Source organism: Cydia amplana, chromosome 21, assembly GCF_948474715.1.
Source record: "Cydia amplana chromosome 21, ilCydAmpl1.1, whole genome shotgun sequence".
In the NCBI taxonomy this organism is placed as follows: domain Eukaryota; kingdom Metazoa; phylum Arthropoda; class Insecta; order Lepidoptera; family Tortricidae; genus Cydia; species Cydia amplana.
In genome coordinates, this window is record NC_086089.1 from 7,428,470 (window position 1) to 7,449,630 (window position 21,161).

Consider the following 21,161-nt stretch of genomic DNA (forward strand, 5'->3'; position numbering starts at 1 on the left):
TATACTATGTAGTGAAGTACTACTTAGCGTTCTGCGGGACTAACCTATAATCGATTACAATCTTCTTTAATGGCTCCTCTACACGATGGGCCAGCGCCGGCCACTCCAAGGGACGCAGCCATACGGCAGAATGAGATAGCAATATCACTTGCTCCCTCTAACGCGTAAATGCGTCCCTTGGAGTGGCCGGCGCTGGCCCATCGTGTAGAGGAGCCATAATATTTAATGTAATTCCCCTCCCCTTTTTCCTACATGTATGATACCTATAAGTACTACCTATTTGTTTGACAACAAGTCGATTGCTATGAATGACAATGATATAAGAATGCACGTAATGTCGCTGTTAAGTTATTTGTCATTGTCGTAATCTCGTAATCTAGGCACTTAGAACTATTCAATTGTGTGACTTCACGGTCAAATATAGTAATTGTTGTTGTACCTAACAATACTAAAGATTTTTTTATGGAGTCTAAGCCCTATTTGGGTAACGATATTGCAAAAACTTTATTAAGTATAATAGAATTTAAAGGCATGACAAAAATTTGAACAATTCACTTCCGATGGTTTGATAGTTTACAGCTTGTTTGTTTTCTATTAATTTCCGCAATAAAGCGGATATTGGGTGTGAGAGTATTTTTGAAAATATTTGGATTTATTTGAGTAAATATTCGGGGACAATCTTACACACATCGACCTAGTCCCAAACTAAGCAAAGCTTGTACTTTGGGTACTAGGCGACGATATGCATATATACCTACGTAATACTACGTACGTATATAGATAAATACGGTAAAGTCAAAACCAAAGATTTAGGTAAGTCTTCCGTTATCGCTGGCAGTGGCTATCGGGCCCGAGGTCGCCTTTTACGACTCATTCTTAACGCAACATAGGTATGGCATTGTTCTGCATTTGTTCTCGAGCTGCAGGCTAGAACGCTTCACACACTTAATTTAGTCGTCCTAACTCGCATCCTAACTAGGAACCAAAAAAAAAAAACAATGGGTTTCACTCCAGTGCCGACAGAAGTGAAAACTCAATGACTAGTCCAAAATGTCTGCAGCACTATGTATAATTGACCCATCCTCCTTTCTATTGAAAAACTTTAGTTCCGAAATTGCTGGTCAGTGAGCTTGTTTAAAATTCGAAATTCAAATTTGTAGCGTTAATTGTTTAAAATTCGAATAGAAATTGTAAAGTTACCTTGCAGACCTCGCATCTAAATATGTTTGGTCATGATATTTTGAGTTTTATTCACCAGTACTAGAGTTCACTTTTATTAGCGATTTCATCAAGATGTAGCTTTATTGAATTATATTTGAGTGATATAAAGTTAGAATGTAACTGTGAGATCCTCGTATTTCAGCCCGTACAAGATTAGAACCTTTTTCATGTAATGTCATTGAGTTTTTCTTTATTGATTTAAATGCCATCTAAATGAGTGGCCATCTACATCTTACGGTCACGTGATCGCCTTACGCTGTCTCGAGTTTATCATTTTTTCCCCACCTCAAAAAGTGCCGTTAAAGAAGTTTTCACTTCAAAATTGTGTCTAGTTAGTGCAGTCAGAATTTTACTGAACGCGGTGACACCGCGATTTAGGATCCTATATTATTTCAGTAAGAGTGAAGCACTTAATTTCGAAACGGTCTAGCCTCGTAAGGCCTAATGTGCATTACAGTGTACACTCCGTTTCAATCTAATTCGAACCATTCAAAAACTACATATTATAAGTTAGCATTTCTTTTGATTATTTTCTAAAACGTTTCAAATGTTGGCATCTTCGCCGGATAGAGCGCGATTATCGTTTTAGTTTTCCCACCGCGCGCTTTGCATATTACATATCTAATGTTTAATACTGAATGATATGAATGCTTAACTAGGTACAAAAATAAATTTCGATATCGTTTCAGACTGTATATTTATTGATAAGAAAATCGGTGCCAAGTAGGTAATTTCGCTGAACGTGTGTTGATTTTTAAATCCAATCGATCAGTAATCGGTCGTTGTCAACTTTTATCGATAAGAGTAATGATGACATAAATAAATGTTAAGATAAAGAATGATGAAATGTAAAGTAGGTAAGTAGGTAGATATACATATGTGCCGTTTTAAGGAAATAGTGGATAGTTAACCAAGGGAAGAAAGGCGCCCATTGCTGTCGAGATATTTTAATATAGTTCTAGCCAGATCTTGCTTTCCACCCGAGTTAAATACTCTACTTTTCGTTTCGAATACGAGGAAAGTATGCTTTCCACCCGAGTTAACTACTCTTTTCATCTCGAATACGAGGAAAGTAAAATACATGTGTATTTTATAAGACTTAGTATTTTTGAGGGGACTTTCAATTAGGTAAAATTATCGTTGTTTATAAAATCACGAGTATATCTAAGTTGAAATTATAAACCAAATCCATTTAGAGCCTAGTTTTCACTGCTTATGATAAAAAAAATCATTCCTGGGAAATAAAACGCCCTAAGGCAGAAACGTATCACTTTCAGTCCCCTTCATAGACAAACAATGATCCACTTTCAGAGCCAGAGCAAATTAAATAGATATAGGTGGACTTTACTATAGACACTATAGTCGTTAGCTTTCAAGCTTATGGATAACTCTGTGTCTATTGTAAGTAAAACCGCACGTGATACTTTAAAGACGATGACTGTTCGTCATGAACTACTATTAATATCATGTTTTTGTTCCAGTTCAAAAGACGATGAAATCGACGGTAACTGCATAGTGCGCGCGCGGGGTCTGCCCTGGCAGTCTTCAGACCAGGACATCGCCAAGTTCTTCCGAGGACTCAATGTTGCCAAGTAAGTACACGTATTATGCTAACCGCATTACCAATGGGGTTGGACACTGTCAAAGGTTTGCATAGATGGCGCCATCATAGCTTGTCCCTTTTCCTATGAGATTTGTCTTAAAGGGCTTTAAAAAAACAAAAATTTTACACTATTCTGGATTGACGGGGCAATCTATGATGGCGCCATCTGCTAAATACTTCGACCGGCCAACCCCATTGGCGACCGATGTCATGTTAATATCTCTTTCATGCTTGTTCAGACCCAGCGCTATTGAAAGGGATGGCATTATAACTTCAGTCGCTACTTGGCATTGCGACTATAGACGAAGAACCGTACTAAACGGTGTGACACCTGTGCACCGCGCGGTATGGCGGAGGCGCGGCGTGAAATTTTGTATCCCGCCGAGTTTGTTGCCGGTCCTATATTGGGATACCCTCCTCCAATTGAGAGGGGATCTTCTCGGGGCAGACGTGTAGGGTTGGAGCCGGTGTAGCTTTATTTGACGTTCATAAGCGCATTGTAATATGCCTAATTGACTAAACTATCTTTTATCTTATCACGGTGTAAGTAATCCGCCTAGACCAGACACGGCGTCGCTACACAGCGCGGAACGGCTATGTGGGTGCTTCGCCCAAAGGTTCACGAATGCTGGTGTGAATTATTCACGAGAATTTTGACAGTTCAATACAAATCTCGCGCCAGCTCATAAGGGCTTATACTTCCTGAATTAGTAACTGACGACAGAGACACAGGAGATATCTCCGTCTCACTATAAGTAGTCAAAAATGAATGACGCAGTTTGAGGCAAAACCATTTCATAAATGATACCAATGTGTTCAATGGACCGCAGCTTTTTGAGGTAGGTATGACTAGAAAAAAAATATATGCGTCTACCCGCAAACGTTTAGTTTTAGAGTGTTATTATTTATTGGATAATGTAATCATAATATGTACTTATTTACTTATATTACAAAAAGATTCAATTAAATATTTGTTTGTTTTCTAAAAGCATTCGATTCCTGCTAACGGACTGCGTAAGTATTCATATTAGTGTTATTATCGCATAACGAAGGACAGAATACCGAGTATTACCGAGATTCGAGGAAGCTTTAAAAGATCAGTTGATTTATAAACATTGCACAACTGCAACAATACAATCACCACCAACCACCCAACCACCCAACCACCCAACCACCACCAACGTTCCAACCAACCAACGTTCTATCGACTGAACCTATGTCCCCAAAGATAGTGAGTCGAATATCGGTGATTCATTGAATTATTCCGTATTTTCTCAGAAATTAGCTTATAGCGTAGAGCTGTTGCCTGCCTACTCACTGAATGTAAATGTAACGTACCCAACATAAGCTCGATTGTTTGTTGACAGGGGCGGAGTAGCGCTCTGCCTGTCCCCCCAGGGCCGCCGCAACGGCGAGGCGCTGGTGCGATTCGTGTCACAGGAGCACCGAGATATGGCGCTCAAGAGGCATAAACACCACATAGGCCCGCGGTACATCGAGGTGAGTTACTCACACCTTAGACTATACTGTCCGCAAGTCAAAAGAGAACCTAGGTCACGCACAAGGTATTTGTTGTGCTAGTTCTCACATCGGTGCAAATTTTCTTAGTAGTGTACTTCATAACAAAGACAAACAAATATGCAATCCTTTGTGTCAGTCCTAAACTTAGCCTAATTAAGTTTTTCTTTGAGCAAAGAATTTGAGGGATGATTGAAAACTGCTCGAAGGTTTTTAGGGTTCCGTGCCCAAAGGGTAATTAGGGTAAAAACGGGACCCTATTACTAAGACTCCGCTGTCCGTCCGTCCGTCTGTCACCAGGCTGTATCTCACGTACCGTGATAGCTAGACAGTTGAAATTTTCACAGATGATGTATTTCTGTTGCCGCTATAACAACAAATACTAAAAACAGAATAAAATAAAGATTTAAGTGGGGCTCCCATACAACAAACGTGACTTTTGACCGAAGTTAAGCAACGTCGGGCGGGGTCAGTACTTGGATGGGTGACCGTTTTTTTGCTTGTTTTGCTCTATTTTTTGTTGAACGGTTCCCTCCGTGCGCGGGTCCGACTCGCACTTGGCCGGGTTTTTTATATCCTTCAATGTGGACTTCATAACAAGCAATTCTAATCTTTCTGGAGGACGTCTCAAAAGCATAATTTTTATGTTTTTTTTTAACGAAGTCGTTGAATGTTGTCAGGTGTACCGGGCGAGCGGCGAAGATTTCCTCTCGGTGGCGGGCGGCGCGACGTGCGAGGCCGCCGCGTTCCTCTCCCGCGGCGCGCAGGTCATCGTGCGCATGCGCGGACTGCCCTACGACGCCACTCCTGCGCAAGTGGTCAGTGTGCTTCTAGTCGCTTCTTTTCTCCTGGTACTTTATAGGGTTCCGTACCTAAAGGGTAAAAACGGGACCCTATTACTAAGACTCCGCTGTCCGTCCGTCCGTCCGTCCGTCTGTCACCAGGCTGTATCTCACGAACCGTGATAGCTAGACAGTTGAAATTTTCACTGATGATGTATTTCTGTTTCCGCTATAACAACAAATACTAAAAACAGAATAAAATAAAGATTTAAGTGGGGCTCCCATACAACAAACGTGATTTTTGACCGAAGTTAAGCAACGTCGGGCGGGGTCAGTAAGTGGGTGACCGTTTTTTTGCTTGTTTTGCTCTATTTTTTGTTGATGGTGCAGAACCCTCCGTGCGCGAGTCCGACTCGCACTTGGCCGGTTTTTGCTGTACAATTGACACATGCCACTAGAAATCTCCGTATATTTCCGCGTCGATAAGTAAGGACAGTACATAGCGTTAATACATAATATATATTTCATGGACCAACAATGCACGGCGAATTGTCACTGTTGGGTGACAATTGTCACAGTGGTGAAACAGAGGCCTGATTGTTACGGTCACCTATCAATCTTTAACTGTTATATGGCATTTAAAGCATTTAAATTACACCTATCATGCATTTCTGTGGTAGTTACAAGCCCTTTCGACAATGGGCTAACTACCAAGCACGATAACGTGGTACAAGAGTTCTAACAAACTAGCACTGTCTGACTGACGGGACAGAATAACAACAAGAAATAGGTCACGCAGATGTCATTAAAAGTAGAGTCAACACGCAAATTGACAGTTCCACCCCATTCCAACCGTCCCTTTGTTTCCCATAAAGTTTTGAGTCATAATGTATTGTTTGTCATATTATCATTAGTCATAAAACTGAAACTGTTAACTTTTCAGGATTTTCGCATGGTTATCTTATAGATGGGTTAGGTTAGATTTGTTTTATGGCAATCCTAAAAAGTGACGCGTCGCTGAACCAAATAAATGATGACTAACGAAAATGTGGGCAAACAATACATTATTGACTTAAAACTTTTTGGGAAACAATAGAGACTCATTCTAACCATATATTTCCTTTCTAGCTCGACTTTTTCTCAACCGGCGACGAGCCGGTGCAAGTTCTAGATGGCGCTGAAGGCGTTCTGTTCGTCCGCCGGGCCGACGGTCGCGCCACCGGCGACGCTTTCGTACTGTTCTCCAAGGAGGAAGACTCGCCTAAAGCCCTGTCCCGGCATCGGAAGCTGATCGGACAGAGATATATCGAACTGTTCCGGTCTACTACCGCTGAAGTTCAACAGGTACTTGTTTTTATGCCATCCTAGTACTGCGCTTTTCAAACGCCGAAATAAAACTGTACTAAGACCGAATTGTACCGTATTCTGGTAAATGAACATTTATAGCTGGTCAACCAAATCTTGTCAGTAAAAAAAGGCGCGAAATTAAAATTTTCTATGGGACGATATCCCTTCGCGCCTACATTTTTCAAATTTGCCGCTTTTTTCTACTGTCAAGATCTGGTTGACCAAGTATATATTCTATTCTATAATAGGTACCTTTAGTATCGGTATATTTACTGCTATGGCCCCACTCTTCCCAATGGCAGGCGTGTCTCACTCCGCGATTTCGTCGCTTTGCTACAGGTACCTAAAAGTACATCCGTTCGGCCCCAATTTTGGGGAAAGCCATAAGCCGCACGTGGCGCTGTCGCCGCCTAGCGGCCATATCGGTGCTGATCGTAACAGACGCGTTTTGTTAGAGTGAGTCTTCTGTACTTAGTACTATTATTTATTCTGTGCCAATGGCTATGAAGGAGGTCCTTATAACAAGGAATTTGAAAAATATCCTTTATAAGTTGCTAATAGGTACTATGTATGAGGGCAGTTTAAAATTTAGCACCTAAAAATTGCCAAGTTGGTAACACTGCTTTCGCAAGTTGAAACAAAAAGCTCGCTACGCTCACTCTAATTTCGAAAAATCTAATGAAACTTTCCACTTCAGATTAGGGATTATTACTCAGTGCTCTTAACTGTTGACGACTGTTTCTTTTAATATTTACGCCACTCATTGGTGTCTTAGAAATCGAAATTAACTGTAAGAAGGTTTCTCAATAAACGTGCAGAAAAAATACCGAGAATATTTAATTAATACTTTGCAATTTTTGTCGGTTTGCATACCTAAATTTTCTTTGGCACATTACTTCACATTGCTACTTTTGAGTTGACGAAGATGCTAGTAGACAATTGAGGAGTGTCTTTTCAAAAGGGTTTATTTTTTTTTCTTAGCGGTACTTCTAGAGAGAACCTTGCTCAAGAAAACTTAAGGTCCAATTTAGAAATAGATTCCCAGAAAAAATAAACCCTTTTGAAAAGACACTCCTCAATTGAAGAATAAATGGCGCAGTTATCGCAATTCATGACAGTAGTTTAGTTTTAGTGACCTGTATAAAATACTTATGGAAAACGCTGTTAATTAAATACATCAAATTTTGATTAGTCTATCCAATCAAGTCCAGAGGCCACTTAGGTACCTACGAATTAGTTCTTATCGGCCGTAGACACTTATTTTCATCATTTAACTGACATTTGTATTAACGAGTACAGTGGCGGTTATTTTACAAGCTTTTATTTACTTACACCAGGGGCCCGTTTCTTAAAAGCTTGTAACTTGTAATACAAGTAGAAGTCCCTTTCTAACAAAAAGTGACATCCGCTTGTATTACAAGTTACAAGCTTTTGAGAAACGGGCTCCTGTCCCGTTGTCTGTAATCAAATCTTACAAGTTAAATTGGACCCACTTCCCGGTTTCCGATGAAGCTGAAAATTTGCTTACATATTTGAGTCAGGTGACAATGGAGTGAGTCTGATGAGCTGATGATGGAGACTGGCGGTTGCCATAGGAACTTTGTGATAAAACGACGCAATCTAATTGTGTTCGGGTTGTTAGAATTGTCTTGATGAGTATTAGTTGCTTGTGGAAAGAAAAGTACAGTCAGCGACAAAAGCTTGTATGAAATTTTTCCCAAAAATAATTTACGAATGAAAATCGTTCTAGTGTTACAAAAATCATCAAAAATAGTAAAGCAAGCAAGTCATCTTGCCTTGAATCAAACCACAAGGTGTAGAATCTGAAATGGTCCTCTTATCGTTAGGCAATTCTTTCGATAACGTATCGATAGGTATAGTTAATGCTGCAACACGGGCTCATGAACATAATGTTATCGAATGCTAACACTGCTGTATGCAGTCATGTAAATAATACACAGTAGTATGTGCTTCCTACGCAAGGGGTCATATAAGAAAATTATATAATTTAACTCGCGGTTCGAACCGAACGGAGACCTTTTTGATCTCTCTAATTCGACTTTCTTTCTTTCTTTCTTCTAATTGCGTAAACGTAAGTAGTTTCTGCCATCAATATTTAAGAATATTGGATAAATAATACTCAAGATATCTTCTAACAAACATGTAACATACTAACATGAAAAGTGCACTTCTGATTGACCCTAAGACCTCACTTCTCTCGGTCGATAAATACTAGGCATATCTTACAGGTATAACAAAAGTCTGATCGGAATAATTTTGTGTTCATAGCCAACCAAAGAAAGACGGTAAGTATTTCTTGCTAGGTCTTTAGGTCTGACACTATAAGGACTAAATAACAGGTAATTTAGTAAAAAATGGATCTTAACACTATGAGCTTCAAAGTATATCCTCGTGAGGCCCAATGTCCATTATAAATGTGGTGGCATTTTTTTTATATCATTGCTTTATAACAACAAACGAAATTAATCCTAATTATTACTATACAACAAGGTTCTAAATAAATATCGGATAATTTTGATACGTTGGCCTTACGAGGTTATAAATATTATAGGACATTTTTTTTACACAAATTGACTAAGCCCCACAGTAAGCTCAAGAAGGCTTGTGTTGTGGGTACTCAGACAACGATAGATATAATATATATATATACTTATATACATAGAAAACAACCATGACTCAGGAACAAATATCTGTGCTCATCACACAAATAAATGCCCTTACTGGGATTCGAACCCAGGACCGCGGCTTCACAGGCAGGGTCACTACCCACTAGGCCAGATCGGTCGTCCAAGAAATGTGAAGAAATGGTCGGTTATAAGAAATGCTTTTGTAGCCAATAAATATCAATACTAATGTACGCAAACACATTTTGTCAATAAAAAAAGGCGTGAAATACAAAGTCTTCTTGGGAAGGAATGAGAGGATAACCCTTCGCGCCTACATTTTTTAAATATGCCGCCTTTTTCTACTCACTGAAATGTCTTGCCAATCTATATCAATTAGACGATAAAGAAATATTTTTACAGTACATATGGTGCTACTTTCCCGAACTAGTGCGGGAAATAGCACTTTCCGTGCGCATGCCAAAAGTATAAAGTGCCATATGTACTCTAAAACGTTGTACGATACACGTGCGAATAGGTAATTCGCCACTCATTCCGCACTTGTATCGTAAATAATTATTATTTAACAATTCTAACAGGTGCTGAACCGCTCGCTAGAGCCGCGCACGCCAGCCAGCACGCCGGCAGCGCCCGCGCCGGCCGAGGGCCTGCTGCCCGTGGCGCTGGTGCCGCAGCACGTCATCACCTCCGGCACCGCCAAGGACTGCGTCAGGCTCCGCGGCCTGCCTTATGAGGCGCAGGTAATGTCGGCGCTTTCTACCGTCGAAGCAGAGTATATGGCATTGGATACCATTATGACTGCCGTCTGTGAAAACTTTATAGTTATACTACCCGCCCCGCCGCCTACAAATTATACATAAACCTTCCTCTTGAATCACTCTATCTATTTAAAAAAATCGCATCAAAATCCGTTGCGTAGTTTAAAAGATCTAAGCATACATGGGACAGACAGCGGGACGACTTTGTTTTATACTGTGTAGTGACTTATCCCCGCCACACAACCTATATGCTCATCGCGCTGCCGCGATGTTGCCCTCTCTGGCCACACACTGCCAAACAACCGACAAGCGGTGGGCGTGACGAGGGACATGACGAGTAACGTTCCTACACTACGTCTCTGCTTACTATACTTGCCACTCGACGAGTGTGCGGCATGGGTAATATACTGGCGGCGCTTTCAACCGTCGAAGCAGAGTATATGGCGTACGACCTGCCTTATAATCTATCAATTGAAGGGATGTTTACAAAAACAACATAACTGACTACACTGGTTGACACCTGAAACGATTAACAATGTTCTTATAAAAGTGTCAACCGCTCTAAGCAGTTATGTTGTTTTTGTAAGCATCCCTTCAATTTATTATTTTTGATTATTCAATTTTGTTATCAGGTTGAAAACATCTTGACTTTTTTGGACGAGTTCGCGAAGAACATCGTCGTCCAGGGCGTCCACATGGTTTATAATGCGCAGGTTAGTCCAGTTAGAAATACCGTTGACCGAGTGTTTACTGATGAAAAACGTTTAAAGATGACTCACGTTAGAACGGTTCGGGGACAAGCCGAAGATAGCGGCGCGGTGATCAAGTATTTATAGAAAATGAAGTGCTGAGTGTCATTTGTAATGAAGTTTATTGTATTCAATAAAAAATTAGGATTTTAGGAGATTGTGTCATATCTAATACCTACAACCGTTAAACCAGGGTCACCCGAGCGGCGAAGCGTTCATCCAGATGGACAGCGAAACGAGCGCGTTCCTGTGCGCGCAGCAGAAGCACCACCGGTACATGACGTACGGCAAGAAGCAGCGGTACATTGAGGTAATAATAAACACATACCGTTGTTACAAAACGGTAATTAACGAAGTTATTTTTAGGGTAACGAGTTATTTTTATTTTTATTGATTCCATTGTGTTACGAAACTTAGTTTTGATTTAAGTTACACGAAAGTGTGTCGGCGTAATCTGTACCTAACTTATGATGTAAACATAGTGCAATACAATTATGCAATATGTTGGTTAATTTCCGCAACAGGATGGAATCAGTTAAATTAAGATTACTTACAGTTCCTATCTACATTATTTTTTTAAATTCATTCAGATTTTTGTACCTGGTTTCTGATGAAAACCTTATTCCCAGGTGTTCCAGTGCTCCGGCGACGACATGAACCTGGTGCTGACGGGCGGCGTGACGCCCGCCACCTCGCCCAAGGTGCTGTCGCCCGGTACGTTGGTCTCCCCCCCGCCCCCCGCGCCGCGCCTGCTCGCGCAGCACATCGCGCAGCAGAGCCTGCTCGCGCGCCAGCACGAGAACCTGCTCCTAGCCTCCCTGCGCCCGCCCTCCATGCTGCCCGTGCTGCCAACCTACCAGCTCCGCTCCCCCTCCCCGCAGTACCAGCTCCAACAGTTCCTCCCCCAGCAGGTGGTACCGATCACTAATAAGAGGTCCTACGAGCGCGCTTTCACTCAGACTACGGAGGCGCCTCCCGCGAAGCGGCAGTACTTCCCGCCTCAGCTGGCCCCCTCTATGTCGCTCCCCATGGGTCTATCCTACGGGACCTCCCCTCCCATTTTCTCGTACGCGAACACTAGCCCGATGCTCTCGTACGCGAATGCGCTGCAGGCTGGTTTACCGGCGGGAATGCCGGCCGGGTACGGTACGGCGTTGTCGGCGGCATTACCGCCGACTATGACTACGCCGTTCCCGGCTACGTTTTCAATGCTGCAGTCGATGTATCCGTACTATCCTGGCGTTTAAAGCTTATTTGCGTTTCTTTATAACATATGATAACGTCAAACATTAGACGATAGAGATCCGGTTTCGCTTTAGAATAGAACGTGTAGATATTTTATCTGATGAGAGCGAAATGGGAAATTTAAATACAATGAAAAATAAAGAAAAATGCAGTTGTCTTGACAACTAATATACTACATATTAACTACGTTTCGTGAGTTAACTTTTGAAACATATACGATTTTTATCTAAGGCGCTTTGTATAGCGGAAAATGCGTTTACTTAAAAAGGAACCTAAATTTAAAGTTAAATTAAGGAACAGTGCCTTGGATCTTATCCGGATTTTAAGTAAAATTTAAGTACATTTATAAAAATAAACTTCTATTTTAATAACAACAATGTAGGAAGATAAATAGAGTAGAGTACTAGAGTACCTACTAATATCGTAAAATTATCGACAATTCGTTGAAACAGGGTAAACCAAGCTCAAAGTTAAACAGTGTTGTGTCCGTGTTATTGATATTGTAGCTTATTGAATTTATTAAAATAAGACAGCTATAGATTTAAGCTAAATACACCAGTTTGACGCGTTTAGGAGAGACATTCCAAAATAAAATACGTTGGCTTTTTGGTTCCCGGCAAATTATTTCTTAAACTTTATTGATGGAACTGATAGATAAGAGTTCTCCTTATTTAGCACGCAAACTATTTTTAGTTATGTTAAAATTTAACAATTATTTTTAACGGCAGTTATTTTTAGCAGCTTGATATTTTCGTTACGTTAAGTACTTACTTTACTACAATCAAGTTCTTGTTGAATTTATACTGACTTTAATGTTGTTGCATCATCGTGTTTTAATCAATTAAATATATGAATATAAGTAAGGGATGTTCCATCATTTCGTCAAATACGTTTCGCTGGTATATTATTTGGGCAATTTTAATTAATCAATAAATAACTCGTCACCAGCTTGCTTTTAGTAAGGCTAAATAAAAATGTCCAAATGATAGTTAGCTGAATTTTGTTTGCTGAGATGATAGAGTATTATAAAAACCAGAGGTTGTTTATATTATGACAAGTTAGAGTAAGTATGATTACTTAGTTAAAATGTGATTACTTTTAACTTTAGACATTCCATGATTTAAAGACAAAGTTTTTGCCAATTTTTTTAGAGACTGATCAAAAGTCTGAAAAAATATGCTGATTTCTTTTATGTACTTACGTTAGTACTTTTTTGCGTTTTTATGAGTACAATGCACTTTTGTGGTTAGTATACACTTTTTATGTTAGGCGTCTGTATACATGTTGTGTTTTTTGCGTTTTTAGCACGAGGAATCAATTTAAGTAAAATTAAGTGCCTAGTAAATATACCGCGACATTTCGCATTTGTAAATCATATATTGTTTATACTTATACATTCTATACGTTCGATTTTTTGCTAAGATGTTTTTGCACAAGCGTAGCTATATCTATAAAATACGTCCTAATTTTTGCTTAGTGCCGTTCGAGCAGCAATTTTATATTAGGTTTATCGTGTCGTTAGTAATAGATGAAGCATCGCTATTCCCTCTCTTTCCTTCGAATCCTTTCCCTCCTTTTTCTTTTCTAGGACGCATTCACTTTAACAATTTTTTGCATAGATACCAAGCTTAATGTCATCATCATTTACCTCACACCACTTAGTTTAAAAGGTATTAAAATATCAATATATATTTGGTACGAAATTCCAATATTTGTGAGCAGTCATAACTAAAATAAACGTTTCGATAACGTTTATCTTAAAATATAACGTTATACCACAACTACATCTACATATGTATAAAATAGTTTTTGTATAAAATATAAAGCGTGCGTCTCTTTTACACTATGGTAACCAAGTGACGAATGCTTTTTTATTTTGCAACTAACATGAACTTATAAAGAGTTTTGGAATTTAGTACTAAATCGGGTGACCTGTATAATGAACTTAGTATTCCTTAAATTAACGTCATGTTGTCTATGGTGTTGCCATGTCTCAATCACTATAGGTCCTGGGCTTTCACATGGTGGAAAGGCTAATATATTTGTTCTGTCATTTCTAAAATGTATTTACTGATAAATTGCCCTGGTTCAAGTTTTTCATAGATCATAGAGTTTCCCTTTCACTCTTACAAACTGTGTTACTTGGATACTTTATGTCGATGAAAATTTGTTTAGGGGTGTTCATTGTAACTTTCTTTTATTTTAAACAAAATTATAATGAACATAATATTATACGTACCTACTAAGTATACCATGCAACTGTTTACATGGCGATGAAGTGTGTAACTTAATTGGTGTATCCGAGGGGTCGTGTTTTGGAAAATGGGCATGTTTTGTGGTAAATCGGTAAGTTGCACTCATTACATTACTATATACATATATATTTATGAAGGACATTCTGATCGTGTAGAGTTCTATTCGAGATTTTGGTAATCACTAGCTTTTAGACCGGTGACTATAGTAATAACGTTATTTCTGTGTTTTTTTTTAACGTTTTTAGGCATACTGCACGAATATCATGGTCGTATTTTTATCTCCTGTCATGTCATGCGTCACTTTCGCATTTTCATATTTGTTAGAACGTGATAGATGACAAAAAGGCGACCATCATAGCCCCATAGGTATCAGATCATTCCACCGTTTGTTGTCTTGAACCTTCGGTTCCAAACAAAAACGAATCGTAGTAGTGTTCCCACCTACCATGATTAATACCTATATATATCGGACTCCTTCAATTTCCGTAAAAAATCACAGAGAAAAGTTATTGATAAAGTACTTTAAAAAATGCCTCTATAACGGCAGATTCGTCACTCGATTAGTGGTTCATAATTTCTGAATAGATCTTAGGTTAGCATGGATTGCTTAATTTATTTTAGTTTAAGGACGGGGTTGCATGGCTCGACGTGACTTTCGCTTTGTAGAGTGAACGTTTTCCACAGCATAGCCGCCGGATACAACGACATATTCTATGAATTGTACAAGGTTCTATACTTGGTATTATGGTCTCTAAGCCTTGCTTGGTAAGTTCATTTTGAAAGTGACGCTAATCTATAATTAAAATCGTACTTTTACCGGTCTAGATTTACTGTTGATGTTGCTAATAGAAGTATTTATGTAAATATCCATACATACTGGCATCTGTAGCATGTTTTATTAGAATAATAACCTTTTTTAATACAGTTCTTTATCAACATAACTATTACTCGTGTAGAAAATCGTTCTACAAAACGTTAACGGGTTATTAATTTACCAAGATAACGGTTATCGAGACCATAATGCCCATTCCTGACTAGATATTCGGGTGTCCTCCAGTCATTTAGCGCTATATCCACAGCTTTTTCTTCTGCTATTCTGAGCCTTTATATGCTTTCACTTCGAAATCTTCGAATTATATATTTCAACGATCTTTTTAGTGCAAAAAAATATTTTTGCGTCAATGATGATTTTTATAAAAGTTATGTTTCTAATGAATTTTCAAACTACCTATCGGTTTATTAAATATTCGTTAAATAAAATTATGCCATATTTAGTTACTTTACGTAAAATGGAGTGGTTGGTACTCTTATACTGTGTTTGGACCTTTCCTAAAATTCTAACATCAAATTCAGTAACTTAAAAATAATTAACGCAGATATATGGGTTTAAAAACAGTAGAAACGATCTAGTACAAAAAGTTGTTGAAATATAGTTTTTTATTTAAACAGTGACTGGGGGAAGTGGTGTGAGGAATAGGTAGAACTCTCGTTAGCATAACGGTTTAAACAACGGTTAATTTTAACGGAAGCATTATTAATGATTAAAAATACAAGCTTAATTTCGGTTATCGGTTGCTATTTCTTGCTATTTTTGAATCACACCCGCAGTTTATATTTGGAATCACTATAACGGAAATTTAGCTTATATTTTAACTTTCTTAAACATCAATAAGTAGAACTAAGGCGTTCCGTGTAATTTTAATCACCTTGTTAGTATCGCATTGATTTTATTATAATTATTATAGTTGGCTAATTATAGTTTATTGCGTATTTTTAAATAAAGCGATTATCTTCGTGATATTGCAAGTTTCTCTGGTTGGTTGGTTGTGCTATTTTTGTTTCTTCGTAGGCTTGTGTCCATAGAATTGGTATTGTGAAGGGTCTAACACACTTGGCTTGTCCTAGCCCTACAAATTGACGTCAGTATATGTTCTACTAACATACGTTATACATCTCACTGCCATATATTAATCACTTTATTTACCAACCATGCTATATTAAAATAATAACTACCATTTTTTTTCAGGTATGTAGATATAAGTACACAATTTTAGATTTAGGTACCTACTTATGAAATACAATTACATTATACCGTATATTCAAATTCTTTAGGGTGCACATTACTACACAATACACTTGTACAATCGTTCACGGAGCAAAATGTCTAAACCACTGCACATTTTTCATCCATTTGCAGGTTAATATATATCACAAAATATTCCCTTCACAGGTGACCGAGCCATTACTCAAATAGCACAATCATCCCGTCCTCCCCTAACATATAGCTTAAATTAACTATGTTTATGGTCAATAACTAGACGGTTAACAGGCGGAGCTCTCTGATTGGCCGGCCAATTGAGCTCAATTAACTAATCACAGAGCTGCTGCAGTCTAGTAACCCGTAGATAATGCCTATATACCTAAATATATGTAACATTATTACGGCTCCTTGATTTGCTCTGGACTTATTCGAGGATCATGCAGACTGACATGCATACATGTGTTAAAAGACTTCCTAGTTAGAACATTGGCTAAACAGTCTCCGGGGGAAGGTTCCTTCACAAAAAAGCACAGGTTTCATAAAGGATAATACGTACAATAAGGCCAGCTTAGATTACGACATTACTGTTCATGTTTTATGTGGTGGGCACAATTGCTGACGTTTTAATTACGGCTATTGTTTTCCTAGACTTATTTGATATAAATAATGATATTTATGATTATTATGTTGCACGAAAACAGCGTAATTCGAACGTCAGTAGTTGCTCTACGGATACTAAACAAAGAAATAATTATACTTATTTTGCAAAATTTAAGAAATGACCTCTGATATTTTGCAGAATGATGAAGTAGAGCTAAACCACCACCCTAATTTTGAATTATAACAACGTGACGTGTCACAAAGTTAACTGGCATTATTCATGTCGCAGTCTATGCTTGCCTTTACATGACCTGCTTCCAAATGCATGTACAGGTGACAGAGATGGATAAACATGTATAACAGGGATCTCCGCTTAGTGTGTTGTAGAAGAAATGTTTTTGTGCTTAATATAGTGGATTTAAGAGGGTCCCTTAATGGCCGGTGTAGCATTCAGCTGAGGAGAAGTAAGTATACATTGTTGAGGGTTCACAACAAAGTTTCCTTCTGTTTATTATTGCACTACAACCTCAGCTTAATGATTTTGCTTTTCAATTTGCTAACGGTGCTTTTGAAGTAAGCGTGAGTTATATCAAATAAATTACCTATGTTTTTGTTATATTCTTCCACGGTTTTTTTAATTGTAAAGTCAAAACGTGACTTATTTAAGACTCGATAATTAGTTTCTTGGCTGCAATCAAAGTAACATCATTGAATTATTTAAAAAAAAGTCTGTACTCATCAGCCAGTAAAGATTTTCTTATGCTGACGGTGCTTTTGAAGTAAGCGTGAGTTATATCAAATAAATTACCTATGTTTTTGTTATATTCTTCCACGGTTTTTTAAATTGTAAACTCAAAACGTGACTTAAAGACTCGATAATTATTTTCTTGGCTGCAATCAAAGTAACATCATTGAATTATTTTAAAAAGTCTGTACTCATCAGTCAGTTAAGATTCTCATCTGCTGCATCATCATATAACAAAACATTTTTTCATTTCTACTTTCTTTCTTTCTTCCATTTAAGGAACAACTCCCGCGTTTCAGCTTAATATACTCTTTTCTAAATAAAATTGGGGGTGTTACCTTTTACAAGCAGACAAAGAAAAATTCATAATATTATCGAAAGGTATTCATTAATGCTTAGCTTTAGTTAATCTGAGGTCGTAGTAGGGTACTAGGCAAGCATAAGTCTGGTAAAGTCCGCAGCTTGGTGTCGGCGGCGCCGTGTGTAACCGATTGGTGTAAGTTGCGCACTGCTTTGGTGGACTGTTAACGTACTGAGACTGATGGTGAGTGTTCATCCTATTTTTTAATACATACATTGTGTATGTCTCTTTGTACCGTTACTTACGCAATGACGTTCAATGTTTATTTGAGAGATTTTGGTTCATAACGCTATTTGCCGTTCATTAGAACAACGGTATTGATTTTTTTATATTAAAAAAACTAATAATTTTTAATTGTTTTTTTTTTTATTAAATTGGTACTTAAGTGTTAAAAACTCTCAGTTAAACGTGATGACCTTCACAACAAGAAAAAATATCTACATATCTATTTATATGGGCTCTATAAGCACCTAAGGAAATACATTGGTGGATCCTATTGGGAAATAGCATTTGGCATACTTATTATATAATTATACTAAAATATTAACATGAAATCCGAAAATTGATATACGTCATACATTCTAAATATAGTACCTAGTAGTTATTGCGTGACTAACAAAAATGCATGATTCTGATTTTGTGTATACCTACCGTTTATTTACTTCAATGGTTACTTGAAATATTATATGATCCGTCTTCATTGGTAATCGCAAATTTGATTTTAGAATAAAGGAAACATTTTTACGAAATTATCAATCATAAACCATGGGTCAATTCATCAAAACTCTCTAAAATATAAATGTAATATATGATTAGAATATTGCAATAAATATGTTGTTAGTACGTTAGACCATCATAAAAAAATCGACATTAGAATAGTATTAAAATAGTAAAAAGTGCATTAATTATTAAAAAAAAAGTGTAAATTGCATAGTAATATGTAATTTCGCGCGCATTCAGGAGAGTTTCATTTTCAGTTAGTAGGAAATTCTTGAGCGCTCATTTAGTTCCTTGAAATAAATACTATTAGGTACTTGTAATATAATTTGAATATTTTTACGAAACATAGCTAAGAGATACTTAGAGAGTAATCGAAATAGTTATATATAACTTATGCTGATAACGGAGCTCTAAGGCTGTGCCTTCAAAACCTAGACTCGTAATTAATTAGTTACCTGCTTTTTTAAACCATCGAGATAAACAATAATACAATTATATATGTAGAAGTGGGACTCATACATATAGTCTGATGATTATGAAACTTAAATAATGTTTAATTATTATAGTTACAAAACCCAAAAGTATCCAATAGGTACTATGTATAAACTAAGATATGGCGTTTTATGATATAGCATACATATAAGCATGCTTAATTAATGTGTATGCACAGGGCCTCTTACATATTACTACCCGACGATGGGCCCGACGCTGCCGCCGCCGCTGGTCTACTGGGGGTACCCGACGCCGCCCGTCTCGCCCGCACACTACTACCACCCGCCTCACCATCCGCAGACTATGGTAACGAACACTTGTACGAGTTCTTGTTTATCATATTAATTTATATCACACAACTGATACGGATCTGCAATCTGCACGCCGCTTCAGTATGCGCGCGGGATAAGCTTATTATCTGTACATAGCGCTGTCTCGCTCACACTGGAGCGGCGTCTAATGCAGTAATGCATCCAATGTTAAGACCTCACCTTTGCCAAGCAATCTAAGTATACTCGACACTCGTGTTTTGGAGGCGCACGATGGGTGAGGGAAAGCGATTTATTTTTATTTTAGATCACGTCGGTTGCATTAAAACCAACAGCCCGCCTGAAAATAAGCAGTTACCGTAGCCTAGACCAGTTTCAGCACAGAATAAATAATAGTACTAGGTATACAGAAGATTCACTCTCTAACAAAACGCGTCTATTACGACAGATATGACCGCTAGGTGGCGCAAGACCGAGCAGGCGTCCGTTCCGTAGCGGTGCGCGGCAACTATGTACTATTACTATGGCTAGACACCAAAATTAGTGTGAGCCGCATGTACCTACTTGTAGGTACTTGTAGCAACGCGACGAAATCGCGGAGTGAGCCACGCCTGGTTCCAGTCACTTATGAAATACTTTACATTACTTTTAGCTGTTGCATTATTTATTTCTTTCTTTTTTCGTAGCTAACTATGAAAACTCAATTCCGAAACAGACTATTTAAATCAAACGAAATCCTATGTTTAATTATTTTACAGATGCCGGATGTGGTGTCAGTTGGAGGCGGGTCCCCCCTCCCCATCCCCCCTCCCGCGGCGTGTCCGGAATGGCCCATATACATGGTCAATTAGTCAAGCTTCTTGTTGGCTCAAAATTAATTAGACCTATAGACCGTAGCAATCACAACACAACTAAAAATTAATGAACATTATTTTTTAAACATTTCGATAGTTTATTTCATGATGTTATTGTTTATATTTTTTCAACGTTACAAGCACACGTGTCATTTAAATATGTCGACAGCAATGCTTAGTTTTAAAAGTTTGTGAAAATTGTATTTTAAGATATTTATGCAACAGAAAGTAAAACATCACTTTCTAACAAAATAATAATTTAATGGCTCAAATGTAGGTAGTGATATTTTCAAACAAATAATTATATCATTATGATATTATTCTTATTATAAATGTATTATTTATAAATAAGCTACACGTTACGTTTTTGCAATTTTCAAAATTTTTGAATGTTGTTTCCCAAAAAATCTATATATCTGTTGTTATTTTTAAATACCATTTGGTGGCACATTAGTGTACCAATACGCAAGAATTTTTACTAATATATTTTAACTTTTACAGATTTTACGATTTACATGTATAAATTAAATCGTGCAAGTCTATTACAATTTTATACATAACATATTATTTATAAATTCTATCTAAAATTATATTCAAATAGTTCCTCTCACAGAATTCTTCCAATATTTTTAATACATTATTTTGAATTCTGTGTTCTCACTATATACTATCTTAATCTAAAAACAACGAAACGCAGTGATATATAAACGGTGCTGTTTGTTAATTATTATTAGAAAATAAACCAAATAAATATGTTATCAAAATAATATCTGTTATACAATAGACTTATAGTTTAAGACAACGCTCAATTAGAAATAGCTAAATAAGTCGAGAATTTAGTTACTACAGAAATAGGCCATACAGTTAAGATTTTTCACCTATTTGAGCATTTTCTCGCGATTATTGTATAAATTAAATGAATAAAGTTACATCTAATACTTGGTTAGTCCATACTT

General features: G+C 37.7%; 1 protein-coding gene across 3 annotated transcripts in view; it reads left to right on the forward strand.

The window, feature by feature from the left end:
- The window catches only part of LOC134657802 (RNA-binding protein fusilli), a 149,077-nt gene extending 128,440 nt beyond the window's left edge, over positions 1-20,637 (forward strand). The window contains exons 7-16 of one of the 3 annotated variants that reach the window (XM_063513366.1): positions 2,703-2,813; positions 4,192-4,324; positions 5,023-5,160; positions 6,253-6,468; positions 9,695-9,856; positions 10,507-10,587; positions 10,817-10,933; positions 11,253-11,337; positions 19,261-19,401; positions 20,110-20,637. In XM_063513366.1, coding sequence (XP_063369436.1) covers positions 2,703-2,813; positions 4,192-4,324; positions 5,023-5,160; positions 6,253-6,468; positions 9,695-9,856; positions 10,507-10,587; positions 10,817-10,933; positions 11,253-11,337; positions 19,261-19,401; positions 20,110-20,273 — 1,348 coding nt within the window. In that variant the 3' untranslated portion in view covers positions 20,274-20,637. Of the gene's footprint in view, positions 1-2,702; positions 2,814-4,191; positions 4,325-5,022; positions 5,161-6,252; positions 6,469-9,694; positions 9,857-10,506; positions 10,588-10,816; positions 10,934-11,252; positions 11,893-19,260; positions 19,402-20,109 lie in introns of those variants that run through there. The other 2 variants (XM_063513367.1, XM_063513364.1) reach the window with 2 other exon arrangements.
- The last annotated feature ends 524 nt before the right edge of the window (positions 20,638-21,161 follow it).